The 14,374-nt window shown below is 49.6% G+C and overlaps 1 protein-coding gene across 2 annotated transcripts in view; it reads right to left on the bottom strand.

The window, feature by feature from the left end:
• Positions 1-14,374, bottom strand: part of Gramd4 (GRAM domain containing 4) — an 80,368-nt gene that overhangs the window by 30,155 nt on the left and 35,839 nt on the right. For both annotated transcript variants that reach the window (XM_052161415.1, XM_052161416.1), the window contains exon 3: positions 5,672-5,792. In XM_052161415.1, the coding sequence (XP_052017375.1) occupies positions 5,672-5,792 (121 nt within the window). The remainder of the gene's footprint in view (positions 1-5,671; positions 5,793-14,374) is intronic.

Genomic DNA, 14,374 nt, shown 5'->3' with positions numbered 1-14,374 from the left:
AACACTTTCCCCTCCAAAATCTGGCCACATGCCAAACTGCTTTGGGGTAGAAGCTGTGTGCATGTGTGACAGTGCTGGTGATCTCACTTTTCGGAGCCGGTATGCAGCAAGCAAGCAATAAATGTGTGCTTGGTTATAGGCCTTGGAATTGAATGTGCTTCTATTGAATGTGCGAGCAATAATCCAGTGAAATGCACCTCAGACTTACTGGACATGGACACCAGTTACTCATTTACAGTCTTTAACATGCTTAGGCCCCTGCCCTTGGCTGGGAACTGTACCTTCTTCGTCCCGTGTCACCTTCTCCAGGGAACATCTGTACCCTTCAATATTTAATCACTGAAGAAACCTATTGTGCACTTGAAGCTAGTTCCCTCCTCCGTGAAGAATGACAGACAGGCTACTGTCAAAGAGAAAGGTCGGCTGGGTGAGCTGAACGGAATCGGAACACTAATCACTTAGGTGCTATGGAAGGAGCCAATGTTCAAAACAGTTCATGCTGAGCTGCTAGTGCAAGAAGGAAAAGAGCCGGACACCTAGGTCTCAAGGCCAGCCTGCAGCTCTCCCCACCCCACACATGGTACTTCCCCTGCTGACCAGGAGGAACAGGAACCACCGGGCCAGCACGTGTTATATATATAGACTTAGTGACAGCCAGAACATAATCTGTCTGTCTCAAGACTGTAACGCTACTACCCTGGAAACTGTGAGGAATGCCATGTTGGGTGGAGTCACAGGCTCCTCTGTGCAGGCTCCACCTCTGCCAGGCTTCTCTGCAGTTTCTTCCAGTCACTCAGCACCCACTACACTGGAGACATCAAGCCTCGGGTATAAAAATAGGTCCCGCCCCACCCTCGGGGTGCAGAGGGCCTCGAAGGGCTGCCTATAACTAGTAGCCAGTGCAGAAGGCTGGAGATGGTATAATCAGTCGCCAACAGGCAACTAGGAGATTAAGCCACACCCAGACTGGGGACACAGACAGAAAACAGAGCAGGGAGTAACTCTGGTACCATCCGAGAGCGACTGCCAGAGCAGAACACAAGTGTGCATAGAGCGTGAGTGTGCCAACCCTTATCTAGAGGGGAAGGTGCAAGCCAACACAAAATCAATAGCAAGGATTATTAAGTTAGAAGAAAATTGAGACTCCAGAGGAGACTCAAGTTCCCCCGACTATCACTTGATAATGCGGCCACATAAACCACCCAGTATTATCTTTTTAAAAATCTGCTTTTCGAAGGGGTTTCACTGTGTTGCCCAGGCTGGTGTTGAATTCCAGGGTTCTGGTGACGTTCTAGCTTAGCCTCCTGTGCGCTGAAACCATAGGCTTACGCTACTGTAAACAGTTTTTTTTCTTGATCGGGTGCTTTTTTCTTCCCTTGGTTCTGTGGGAGGGACCCAGGCCCTGACTTGAGCATGCCTGACAGGCCTTCTGCCACTAAGCTACACCCCCTGTGCAACCATTTTAGATAGCTACAAGAATTTAGTTTGACAAGGCACTTTTGGCATTATGTAGAATGAGATGAGGTGTTATCCTGTACCTTGTGACCGGCACTGAGGACACACCATCACGTCTGTGACACTCAGGGCAAAAGCCTGTAAAGCAACAGAGACCATCTAAACCCAAGCCCATTCTATAAGCAACCTACGTGCCTCATAAAACACCTGCTTCAGGGAACAAGCTGAGGAAAGGAATCTAAAGAAGCAATGTGTTCCCAGACCTTCCTTCTGCTCAAAAGGACACGAGACGATGATGAGGCCACAATAAGGTCTCTTACCAGAGAATGGCATAGCAACATTATTTCCTGGTTTTGATAACTGCACACTGCACATCATGGCTTGATAAGAGAATAGCCTTGCTTTTAGGCTGCATGGCAAGAGTATTTGGAACTCAGAAGCACCATGTCTGAAACAGACCATCAGGCAGCTCAGATATATATATATATATATATATATATGGACAGATGGATGAATGGATGGATGGGTAGGTGGATGAGAGATGAAGGGGTGGGTGGATGGGTGGGCTGGTGGGCAAGAGATGGATGTGGTGGATGGGTGCCTGAGTGGGTGAGATGCACAGATGCATGGGGAATTGATAGGTAAGTAGGATGTGGATAGATGTGTAAATGAATGGATGGAAGATGGATGGATGTGTGGGTGGACGGCTAGATCGATGAGAGGTGGATGGGAGATAGATAAATGGGCGGATGCACACATGTATTTGTAAATGTATAGACGGTTAGATGGTGAAAAGGGGCCTGGACAGATAAAACCCACAGAAGCACGAGCGTGGCAACATTGTTACCAAGTGTGACAACATTGTTACCCTTTGAGGAGTAACTCCAAGAGAAGCAAGTAGACATTCTCAGTGCTATTTTTGTAATTTTCTTCTCAGTCTGAAATAAAGTCGAAATTAACTCCAGCCAAACAAAGGCAATCTCTGTATACATCAGGGGGTGGGGGGGTGGGAGAAAGGATTGGAGACGGCCTACACTCCTCAATGGCAGGGCCAGGAGGCAGACACAGGAACCAACTATGTAGGTGGCATTTTAACGGAGAAGCTGAGGAAGTGGCAGAAGCCCACCCAGACAGGACTCAGTGGTCTCCAGGTTGGTGGCAGCCCTGGCATTTTTGTTTGTTTTTGAGACAGGGTCTCACTGTGTAGTTCTGGCTGGCCTCTGCCTCCGGCCTCCTGCCTCTGCCTCCTAAGAGCTGGGATTAAAGGTATGCACTGCCACACCAGGGTGGTTGTGGGGTTTTGTTTTGGTTTTGACAGGGTTTTTTCCCTTCTGTAACCCAGGCTGGCCTCCGATCCTACAGTCCTCCTGCCTCTGCCTCCTCAGCGCTGGGATCACAGGCGTTTACCACCATGCCCCGCTGGTCCTGAGACTCGCATATATTACTGTGAGATAAGACAACTGAGGAAAACTGTGGCTGCCTCTGGGAACCAAATTCAGTGTGAGCTGAAGACACAGGCACAGTGAAGACCCAGGGATGAGCAAAAGACACCCAGGCGTCCTGGCTGCCTCTGCCTACAGAGTCACCTGTCAGAACACATACTGCCCAGGCCCTGGTCAGTGGAACCAGCAAGACACAATGACTCCCAGCTCCTCAGCTGCTCTCCAAAGATCACTTTCCTCCGAAAAGAACCAGGGCTGCCCTGAAAAATGGTTAATTCCATCACTGGCACAGGAAGTATTAATGGCAGGCGGGGCCAAGAAGCCAAGGGATGAGTGGCGTGTGCGTCCCAGAGGCAGAAATATGAGCACGCACAGGTCATAACTCCACGATCACTCCTTGTTATTGGAGCTCCTGGTGAGTCTAAAACACACAGTGGAGCAGGCACCCTCCCTGGTCTCAGGCGGAATATGTGAAACTGTGTCACATAGGGAGGACGTTTGTGTATCCTACCTTGCCCATGATTACCATACCTCAAGGTAAAGACAGCAAAGAGGAATTTGCAGAAACTCATTGACTAATCAATGGACCAAGAACTATGGATGAGCCGGGCGGTGATGGCGCATGCCTGTGATCCCAGCACTCTGAGAGGCAGAGCCAGGTGGATTTCTGAGTTCGAGGCCAGCCTGATCTGCAGAGTGAGTTCCAGGACAGCCAGGGCTATACAGAGAAACCCTGTCTCGAAAAAAAAAACAAAAAAACAAAAAAACCAAAAAAAAAAAAAAAAAAAAAAAAAAGAAGTACGGATGAACAAAATTGATTGGTCTGAAAACTCTGCTGAGATGCCTGCTTTTTGGGACATCAGGGGCAGCATTCCTCAGGGTGACGGACAGCAGTGTCATCAAAGGGCTACCCCAAACACCAACCACATCCATCACTGTAGAGGAGAAATGGCAGCCATGGTGACTCTATGGGACATTATCCACAGAATCCAGCGGGGACTCCCAGCCTTGGTGAGCTAGCCACCAAGGATTATGGCAGTAATAGAGAGAGAAGGCACCAAAAGACAGAGGAGAGACGCCAGCCGTTCCCGCCCACGGACCTCGTTGGGTATCAATTTGGAGTTGTCAAAAAGCTATCAGGGAGATCCCAGCTCCAGTCGGTCTCTGCTGCAATCAGGGGGAAAAGCTGTGTGTTGTTCTACTTCCCATCTTGGTCTCTCAGCTTTTGTCATTAAAACATATTGAGCTATCTACTAAAATATTTACAGATAAAGCGATAGAGCGCTGGCTGAGCTTCCCCCAGCCCAGAGTGGGAGGAGCGAAAGCCAGCCTGGCCTAGAATCCGCTCAGGAGAGGCAGGCGGAGTTGACAGGAGCCTGACGCTTTCTGCTTTGTTTCCGTGTATATTCAAAATCTTCCATAATTAATGAAAAAAGAAACTGCCAGGAGAAGCCCACACACTGTCAGGGTAAATGCCACACCTACCTTAAGAGTTACCAAGGAGGGCAGTGGTGATGCACACCTTTGATCCCAGCACTTAGGAAGCAGAGGTGAGCGGATCTCTAAATTGGAGGCCAGCCTGGTCTACAAAATGAGTTCCAGAACAGCCAGGGTTACACAGAGAAACACAGGGAAATCTTGTCTCGAAAACCCCCACCTTCTTCCCAGGAAGAAGAGTTACCAAGGAGTAGGATGAGACACCTCCTTGGGCAACACTGAGAAAAGAATTGTGGGCATGATTCTAGCATGCCAACAATGTGTCTTACAGCCAAGTATGACATTTTCCTTCATGATCTATAAGCCTTAGAGTCCCCCCCTCCCCCCACATCCCCATGAGCTCTGGCTGGCTTCATGCTGTGCACCTTCAAATTGCTCCCCAGTGGGGTGAGTGCTCCTGCAGCCCTAATGCACCCTGCCCCTGGCCTGGACCCACTTCACGGATTCACAGTGGCCAGCTCTGGGCAAGCAGGGCTGAAGCTCTCTTCCTACAATTGCTTCCTACAGAGCGTCAGTTCTGGCAACACATATCGGGGGCCAGAAGCACCAACTTTGGAGCTAGCCAGGTTGGCTGAAGCCCTTATTACTACTCCTACCATATGGTAGGATGACTACTCAGTCACCCGGGTCTCAGTTTACTCATCTGTAAGACGGGGAGGATGTAGGAGTTATGAGAAAAACCAAACATGAGCTGTGTCTGGGTTGAACCTGCAAGAGCTCTGTTCTGCCAAAAAGCCACCTCCTCCTTACTCCAAAGATCAAGATCTGGCCAGCAGGAAGCAGGAGGGGATGGCCAGCAAACAACTGGGTCCCAGGGTCCTCCCACTGTCCCTCTGTATGTGGCAGTACAAATAGTTTCAGATGCCTGAGGGATTCTGAAAATTCTTAGTTAACTGTGCTCCGTTCATTAAAATCTTGCCACTTTTCATGTAACAGGTCACTCCTTTCCCAGACTCCAACTGCTTCCTCACCCCACTCTGCAAAGCACAGGCCAGGGCTGGGTTTTGTGAAGCAACAGACAGACAAGCTCCACGTTCAGAGGGAAATGTCATGTCGGGGCATCAAAGTCCAAAGTCCAAGTCTGTACCTTGGTCTAAGCCTTTCCCTGCACACACCTATGTTCACACCTACCTCCATGCGTGCATACGTCCACACGTGCCGCCCCCATCCACACCTGCCTTCACACACACACCTGTCCCATGTCCACAGCACAGCATCTCTGGCTCACCCTGCCTCAGCTGTGGCTCATCCCCCCACAAATACTTCCTCACACTCACGAAGAAAGTGCTTTTCCAGTAAGGCGATTTCCAGATGACCCTTGATCTCGTTCAGCCGATCGAACTCTGTCCTGTTGAAGTCCTGCACACCCGCCGCCATGATGAGGGTCCCTGGACCAGCCTGGAAGGGGAGAACACCAGAGATCAGAGGACCACACAGAAGTAGTCTTGCCTGATCCCAGTTGGTTTTAGGAGCCCTGAGAGCCTTGGGGTGGCAGTTGCAAGACAGATCACAAAGGAATGTATATTATGGTCAAAATAATGGCCAGAGGACCTCCACGAGCATTTTCCTGAACATTTGAGACAAAGAAACATGGGCTCTACTGTGCCAGCCTTCCCACCCACCTCAGGATGTTAGACAGTACAGAACTTCTCAGACCTGACACAAAGTTTTAAGAAATAACACAGAAACCAAAACCCTATGTGGGGGGCAGGGAGATTCCTCAGTGGTTAAGGCACTTGCCACACAAGTCTGAAGACCAGAGTTCAGATTCCCAGAGCTTTCACAAATGCCAGGTGGGCATTCCAGCCTCAGAAAGCAGAGACAGGGACTCACAAGAGCAGACGGACTAACCAGACTCACTATCACCAAGCTCTGGGTTCGATTGAGAGACCCTGCCTCAGTGAATAAAGCAGAAAACTAGTGGAGGATGATTCAGGACATCGACCTTGAGTCTCCACATGCATACATGTAAACATGCACACACGCATTAACCTACACATGCACACATGTACACGCACACTACATATACAGACTTAACAGCGGAAAGGGGGGTTAACATAAAGTGTTAAACTTGGTTTCTGTTGTTTTGATTTTGAGACAGTCTCATGATACAGTCCAGACCAAATTTACTATCCTCCTGCCTCAAACTCTCCAGTGCTGGAAAAGCTGTGTGTATTGTCACGCCCAACTGGCACTGAGCCTCTTGATGATAGCAACACTAACTGTCCTACTGCAGATGGAAGAAGCCATGGGACTGTCCAGCCGGGAAGTGACCCAACCAGAGCAGTGGCTCTCCTAATGGAAGCCCAAGGGAGTCCATCCCACACTGAGTCGATCAAGGGCAAAACAGCTTCTAAGTAAGATCTGTGAGGAACCAAGATGAGCGCACTCCACACCAGATCCTTCCTGTTGGTTCTCCAGAGAGCAAATTCCACCACTGTCCTGTCCTGGAGGCCAGGGGCTAGCTCTAGTCACAATCCCCATAGCCACTGCCATAGGCGCTGGATACAGCTATGCAGCCTGGTGACCACCCAGCCACACCCAGCACTGCACAGCCTCCGGGCCAGTGGGAATGCACGTTGTCATCCCCACAGCTGTGCCCTGCTATAGACATGACAAAAACAAGGCACACGGGTGCCTTATAAGCAACGGGGGAGTCCTGGCCACCTTGCCTGGGTCCCCCAACTTCTCCTAGGCAATAGGACATATGTGTAACAAGCCAGCTGAGTTAACTCGGTCGATATGCGTACCTTTCAGGTGCCGTAGCCTGGGATTCCTTCCAGGCGCTGGAAGACCAAAGACTGCACAAAGCCCTCCAGACCATGAATAAGCACAAAGCCCTCACAGTCCTGTCTGTGCCCCTGGTCTCCACTCCCAGCTATGTTTACCAGTGCACAGGTTTGCAGGGGCATGAACCAGGTCCCCTGGTACAAACAGTGGCATGTGAAAGTTTGGGTTGGCTGAAAGCTAAGAGGCACTAGGGTGTCACTCCCCAGCTCAAAGCTGACAGATGAAATCCACCTAAGAGACACCTATTCTAGACGAACTAGGAGCTCACGAGTACCCCAGTACTCTAGAAACCCTGTCTAGGACAAGAAAACTCCCCCAAGAGGATATGCATTCCTGCCATGTTCCAGGTCACACAGCAGTAGATACCAAGAAATCTCACAAGCAGGTGGGAAGATGGATGACCTTCAGCCCAGAAATACCAGGCAGACATCTTTCCAGAGGTGGCTCAGATCCAGCCAGCCCCAAAACTAAACATACTGAGCCAGGAGGGAGCCACTGAGTCTGTAGTGGCCTGTGTGTAGGGCTCCCACAGATACAGGCTATCAAACCTGCAGGCAAACTCCAACATAGCTCACTGTCTCCACCCCTTCTCCTTTCAACTAGCCCCTGAAACATTAAAGGTAGCTGGGTGATCAGATGCCTGGAGTGGTTGTTTGTGAAGGGACCATGTGACTCACACAGGATCTTAGATGCAAACTTCAGGACACATGTGACTGGCTCATCTCTGCCATCCTGGTCAGCGCCTAACTCCTAACTTGAACAGGTAAGCATACTGCATTCTCCCTTAGCATCTCTACTGCAGGCTAGTTCTAGCTGTGCACCCCGATTTCTTTGTCTCCAACTCCTCTCCTCTGGCTGTCTTGTCTGTGCACCTTCTAAAAGCTCTTCTACTCATTCTCCGTGAGTCACATCTAGCCTCCCTGCCCCCGGCACACTCAGGCAAGGCCTATCTTAAGAACGAGGTCATCAATGTTGAATTGAAATGTGATCCAGCAGCCCAGGAGCTCTGCAGCCTTGTTCCTCCTTCCTCTCCAAGAAGTGCCCCACACTCTGACTGCAGTCTGGGCTAGCCTACAAGCAGATGTATTAAATATTTCACTAGCTCTGCTCACAGGCACCAGCAGGCTTACAGCAGGAGTATGATGTTGGCCTTAGCAGGCCTGTCCGAGGCCCCATTTGTCAAGGGACAGACCCTACGGCAGGAGTCTTGGGTGAGTCAGGCCATACGGGTGGGTACAGTCCATTCAGTTGTTAGTGGGAACAAAGCGAGGATGTGTACCCATGTCCCTTCATCCTAAGCGCCTGCTTTAACCACTGGGGGATGCCTTGGAGTGGGGTCCTAAGACAAACTGCTCTAGACAAGAATTCATTCCCAAGGAGGAGCTGGGGGAGAACCCAAGGTTCTTTTTCAAATCAAAATATAACCACCTATCAAGTGCCAGGCATGGCACAGTCACCCATATGTCCTGTTTATGTGTCTTGTCCTCTAGCAGCAAGGATCAAGTTCTCGATCCTGGCTGGGGTCATGATGGGACCATGGGATCCTGGGATCCTGGAGCCTACAGGTAATGTCAGTTTTCAAATCAGCCCAGGAAACCAACTGGACTCAACGATGCTACTCTTCTCAGCCTGCCAGGCCAGGAAGGGTGAACCCCAAGTGATGGATGGGGCTAAGGAAGGAAGTTTGGAGAGGAACCAGCACCTCCCAGCCTGTAAGCCAACCTTCCCAGAAGAAAGCAGGGCAGCCACACAGCAGGCAAGCTGAGGGTGTGGTGTGGATTCTGGCAGGGAAGGCAGAGAGACAGGTCAGTCTGATGGGTTTAGCAAGCTCCTGCCAAAAGCACCCAGCTCATCCCTGGAGGGCCAGCTACACTTGAATGCACTCATTTACATCCCAGAATGGGTGTCCTAACACCTGGCCTCAGGGTTTCCAATCCAGCAAGTCAATCCTGGAGGCCTCAGGGCAGAAGAGGTCAAAGCTCTAGGGAGTCCCCTGACTCTTTAGCAGCACTGAAGGTAGGCCTAAGGGACTTGGCCGAGTGATAAAGGTCTCTAACAAGGATGACAAGGCCCCAGGGTACTGGGCTGAAGTTCTGTTCTGAATCCTTCTGCAAGCTTCCTGGATCCCTGGCTGGCCGTTTCTCAAACTTAGGAAGAGTGACTGTGACTTGGGAGTCAGGGGGTCTAGACAGAGACTGGGACGAAACACTGTAGATTTACATAATGCACTGAGAGCAGAGACGACCACCTCTCTCATGATAAAAGCCAGGCAAGCTGAGCTGTCATTTTTGCCTGAATTAGCTGACACAGGAGTTGGAGGGAACCCTAGGCAGAGAGGCCCAGGAGCACAGGCCTCTAGGCCAGCCACGGGGATGAAGCACATTGCCTAGAGGAGGGCAGCTCTCGGCAGCAGCCTCTGGAGGCTCCACGACTTTCCAGTGACTCACAGACCCAGCAGTACTTGAAGCTGGGGGGCACCAGTGTCTCTCAGTGGGGAGGTCACTGAAAGCAGAAACCTATCCCACAGTCGGAGCCTGAATGCCCGAGAGACACAACTCAATGACCCTCAGGGAGCTCCACAGAGCGCTGGTGAATGGGGCATCTGCGCCACCCAGACCGTAGCAATCCACAGACTCCACACATGGGAGTGGGGAACGGCCTCATCGCCTGGGAAGATAGCATGCATATTCCCAGATAGAAGCATAGCAGTTCCCGTGGAAGCACAGGGCCTCCATGTGACCCAGTGACTCCAGATGCAAACAGATGTTTGCAAGAAACTGTGCTACTGGCGTTCTGTTGTTTCTCAGAGCCCCAAAGTGGAAACAAATCTAGTATCTACTGGTATGTGCTTGGCTAAACAAACATGGTCCATCCAAACCATGGGGCTTGTTTTATTTGTTTATTTTAAGGTTGTTTTGTTTTGTTTTGGAGACAGAGTCTTGTTATATACCTATGGCTGGCCCAGTACTTGCTATATCGCTTAAGATGGCCTTGTGGTAATCTTGCATTTACCTTCTTGAGTTCTGGAATTAGACATATCCTGACACTCCAGAAAAATCAGGCACACAGATACACTTGGGAAAACGCAGGGCTTTGCACGTGCTAGGTAACCTCACCATTGCTAAGCTATATCCTCAGCCCAAACCACAGGTCATTATTAAGTCATAAAAAGGCAAAATGCCAGACACCAGAGGTCACACCCTGTGCTAGTTGTTTTACAGGAAAATGTACAGGATAGGCAGTGCCAGGCCAGTGAAATGGCTCATCAGGTAAAGGCATCTGCAGCCGAGCCAGACAGCCTGAATTAGAATCTTAGAACCTAGACGGTGGAAGGAGAGAGTCAACTCCCACAAGTTGTTCTCAGACCTCTACTGACATGTCACGATGAATATAGGAGAATAGGTGGATGGATGGATGGATGGACAGATAGATGATAAATGGATAAATAGATGGTGGATGGATGGATAGACAGATGATAGATGAATGGATAGATAGATGATGGATGGATGAATAAATAGATGATAGATGGATGGATAAATAGATGATAGATGAATGAATGGATGAATAAACAGATGATAGATGATGGATGGATGGATGGATAGACAGACAGACTGTCTGTCTGTCTGGATGCTGTTCTTGAACTCACAGAGAAACCTGCCTCTGCCTCCCATGTGCTGGAATTAAAGGCATGTACTACCATGCCTGGAATTTTTTTTTTAAGAATATAAAATGCCACAGAGACACAGCAGGCCAGTGGTGGGCAGGGTAGAAACTGGGGAATCATCAATGACCACTAAAACATGCACAGTCCCTCTTGGGCTGCACAATATAAAAACATATCCCAGGGACCACTGAATCTGACTGACACAATGGCCCCCATAATGCTGTGAGGATGCTGGTATTAGCCTGGCATCAAACCAGCCAACCACTGAGGCTTCCATGCTGGTGCTTGGACTCCCAATCTCTCCATGATGCTACACAAACAAAAGGCTACCTCATCTCCAAGGAGGAATTTTCTCCTTGTGGGAAAATGTTTAGCACTGTGCACCCCGACCTGGAGTCCCTAGAGAGAGACCCTAGAGCAGGGTATACACAAAACACAACCAAGTCTCAGCAAAGGGCCTGGCCTGGGAGGAAGCCTCTGAGTGGCTAGTTTACACATGCTGATACTTACCTGCATGGTAACAATGGGCCAACCAGTTTGAGCCTCACTTAAGGCTCAAACTGGGACAAACACTAACATGTCCCCCTTTTAATCTGTGGGCATTGGGGGGTAGCTCAAAGGCAAACAGCATCACCTAGTCCCTCTGGAACCAGTAACCTGGGACTCTACAGTGACCTGAGCTAGGACCTGTTTTGCCCTCAAAACTGAACCCCTGGCAGAGATTCCCCATAATTCCTGGCACCCAGGTTCCTCTGGTGTAGTTTCCCCACAGGGCCCCTAATGCCAGGAGCATTAGGCCCCTAATGTTCAGGAGCCCAGGTCTCAGGTCCCAGGTCTGACCTGCTGAGGCCTCTGCAGCAGCTGTTCTCAGCTGCAGCCCAGGAGGTAAAGCCCAGCTCCTAAATCAACACATCCCTCAGGACCTTCCTGTCCCACAGGGAGTTTCCTACACATCCAATTAGCACCATGCTCTGGCATGTCCCTTCTTGATCTACATTCTCCAAACTATACCTCCAAGCTAGTCACCCTAAAACAGCCCAGCTCCAGCACTGACCCTCCCTGGCCAGGGCCCCTAGAATCCCCTAAATCCAGATGTTCTGCCTCCAGCTAAGACCCTGCGGTCTCCTCTCCTAGCTGGCCCAGCAACATGCAACTTCTGGACTAACTCTCTTCTGCCTAAGATCAACTCACCTCCTATGGTACCCCTGGCGACTACAACACACTCCAGGGAGCGGCTTTCTCCCTGTGACACCAAGACAAGCAAAGATAGGATATGCAAATTTTAAGGGCACAAGCTTACCTGCCCTCTCTACTCAGTAGGTGCCCCAGTTCTAGACCAATGTCGCCCAGAGTAGCCACAAGAACCTGACCTAGAATATGTCACTCCCTACCTAACCAAACCCTATTATCAACCAATATCCAAGCCCTTGTCTGCCATGAGGGCTCCCAATCATTTGCATGTGGCCATGGGCTGAGGCCACAAACTCAGAATCTTCTGGCAACCCAACACCTAGCTAAGTCAGCAGCAGGAGGGTCCAGGGCTGGCCAGACAACCCAGGGTGGAAGGTCGCATGGGACAGAAGCACCTATGGACTATATTATAGGAAACTCTTTCAAACTGCATTCCAACTAGACCCTACAGCTGCTAAGTGGCCAAATGAGGCTATGACTTGGGGTGGCTATCCCTGGTATGTTATAGAATAGTTGATCCTACTGTGGACCCAAAGATTGTGTTATTTACTGAAAAACCCTATTTCTAGTTGTGGTGTTGTTCAGCCCTTAACACACACCTTTAATCTCTCTGGCTGGATATACCCTTAGTACACACCTTGAATCCCAAACAGAGACAGTAAAGTTAGTTTGAAGAAGGAAACACCCGTGTTCAAAGTGATGCCTAAATGAGTGACAGAGAAAGTGACCAATCAGAGAAAGATTCAACAGAATAGAATATGCCCAACTCTTATGAGGAAAGAAAAGAGAGGCTACTTAAGAGAGCAGTGCTGAGAGACAAAGGGAGAGAGGGCAGTTTTACCAGAACAGTTGTACAGAGATAGGTTGCAAAGAGAGAACAAGCTAGAAAGAGGTGAAGACAGAAAAAGCCAGAGAATGAGAAGGAGTCAAATGATTAGAATATATTGCCAAAGTCAGTATGAGGCCAAGCAGAGAAATTCAGTCAGAGGCCAAGAGAGAAGCCATATTGAATCAGTCAGCGTGGAGAGGAGTTTTGAGCCAGAACAGCTGAGTTGGTCACCAGCCAGCCAGAGTTCAGCAAGAGCTAGAAAGGGTGAGCTTATTCAATAGCAAGGCTTGGAGGCTGAAAACATTCTAGGCCTAGATTAGACTATACTGAAGCTAGAAGCTTCCAGGACTAGGCCTAAGTTAGCAGACAGAGGAAGTAGGCCTCAGAGATGACAATTACTACAGAAGAATAAGTCACTTTTATACCCATATACCACCCTCTTCTCCATACACTGCTTCATGTTACCTCAGACATGTACACAGGTAAGTAGGCCCAGGCCTAGTCCAATTCTACCACATCACATAGTCCTGGCTAGACACAGAGATGGGCAGACAGAGCGACGGCCAAGACAACCACGCTTCAGCCTCTGAAGAGGTTCTTTTGTTAACTGAACCCAGAATCTCATATCTTTTGTGTGTGTGTGTGTGTGTGTGAATCCGTTTGACTGTCTGTCTGCCTGTAGGCACATACATGTGCATATGTATATGTATGCAAGCATGTATGTATATATGTGTGTTTATGTATATGTATATGTGATTGTATGTGTATATTTGGGCATTCCAGCATGTATATGCATATATATGTACATGAATGCTTGTGTGTGGGGGGGGCAATTCTTGTCCCTGAGGTGCTCAACCCAAAGGTTCTCATCTCACCCAGACCCATGGCTTACACACCTCCACCCCAGCACTCGACAAGATCCCATTTTTCTGTCACGTCTGTATTACTCTGTACTGTCACCTGCAAAACAGGACATACCAAGCTAAAAAGCATGACCCATCCCCTAGACCAATAGCTAATGGACTAGCCATTGACTTAGAACTCTGGGAACAGCACCAGCCACACACACCAGGAGGCTGGATAGGAAGGCGAGTGGCCCCACCCACCTGGCTAGGCAGCATAGGGCACACAGCCAGGCTCTTAGGAGGCTGCGCTAATAAATTATTAATCTTGCCAGGAGCAGTACATAGTCCCCATCCTATTATGAAGCATTAATAATGCAAGAGCTAAGAGAAGGCCAGTGATCGCAGTCACATCTGGAAAGATTACCAGGCTCGGGGGCTGACAGAGGAAAACCAGTGGCCATCAAGTACACTCAAGGATGCTGGGGTGCTAGGGACAGAGACTGAGCAGTGGTGCATGCCACAGCCAGCCTGAGACTCAAGAGGCCTGTCCAGAGCAAAAACTGCAAGGCACTCGCTTACCCAGCTCTATTCTGCACTCCCCAGCCTGACACACCCATGAAACGCAAGCTCTGGAAGGCAGGGGCTCTTGGTTTGTTCACAC

The sequence above is a fragment of the Apodemus sylvaticus genome, chromosome 17 (genome assembly GCF_947179515.1).
Source record: "Apodemus sylvaticus chromosome 17, mApoSyl1.1, whole genome shotgun sequence".
In the NCBI taxonomy this organism is placed as follows: Eukaryota; Metazoa; Chordata; class Mammalia; order Rodentia; family Muridae; genus Apodemus; species Apodemus sylvaticus.
Note: the sequence above shows the minus strand (reverse complement) of the source record. Positions and strands in the feature narration are given on the sequence as shown.